The following is a 362-nucleotide window of genomic DNA, read 5'->3' as shown; positions in this document are numbered from 1 at the left end:
CATAATCAGTATTTGAATACAACCATTGGTAAGACTTACGTGTAATCTTTGTAGAGTAAACCAGTTTTACTCATTATTCTGTTTTATTTTATTCTTCCTCAGATGTGCTGTCATCTCGTCTATCACAGCTGGGAGCTCCGACACCTTCACGTGTAATGGAATGGAAGGTCGTTATGTAAACATTGTGATTCCTGGTAGAGCAGAATACCTGACACTGTGTGAGGTGGAAGTCACTGGTCAGCCTTCAGGGAACCCTGCTCCAGCTGGTGATTTATACTATATATTGTTTCCAATAGATCACTTTGAGCAGACAGTCACATTCAAAGTTCAATCAAAGATGCTCACTGCCTGTTCATTGTTGG

At 40.6% G+C, this 362-nt stretch overlaps 2 protein-coding genes across 3 annotated transcripts in view; both read left to right on the top strand.

Moving 5' to 3' along the window:
* The window catches only part of mal2 (mal, T cell differentiation protein 2), an 871,414-nt gene that overhangs the window by 803,371 nt on the left and 67,681 nt on the right, over window positions 1–362 (top strand). The gene's annotated exons all lie outside the window — the stretch shown is intronic.
* Window positions 1–362, top strand: part of LOC116690853 (fucolectin-1) — a 7,025-nt gene that overhangs the window by 4,064 nt on the left and 2,599 nt on the right. For both annotated transcript variants that reach the window (XM_032518056.1, XM_032518055.1), the window contains exon 3: window positions 103–266. In XM_032518056.1, the coding sequence (XP_032373947.1) occupies window positions 103–266 (164 nt within the window). The remainder of the gene's footprint in view (window positions 1–102; window positions 267–362) is intronic.

This window comes from Etheostoma spectabile, chromosome 6 (assembly GCF_008692095.1).
Source record: "Etheostoma spectabile isolate EspeVRDwgs_2016 chromosome 6, UIUC_Espe_1.0, whole genome shotgun sequence".
Lineage (NCBI taxonomy): Eukaryota > Metazoa > Chordata > Actinopteri > Perciformes > Percidae > Etheostoma > Etheostoma spectabile.
This window is presented reverse-complemented; position numbering and strand designations above follow the sequence as displayed.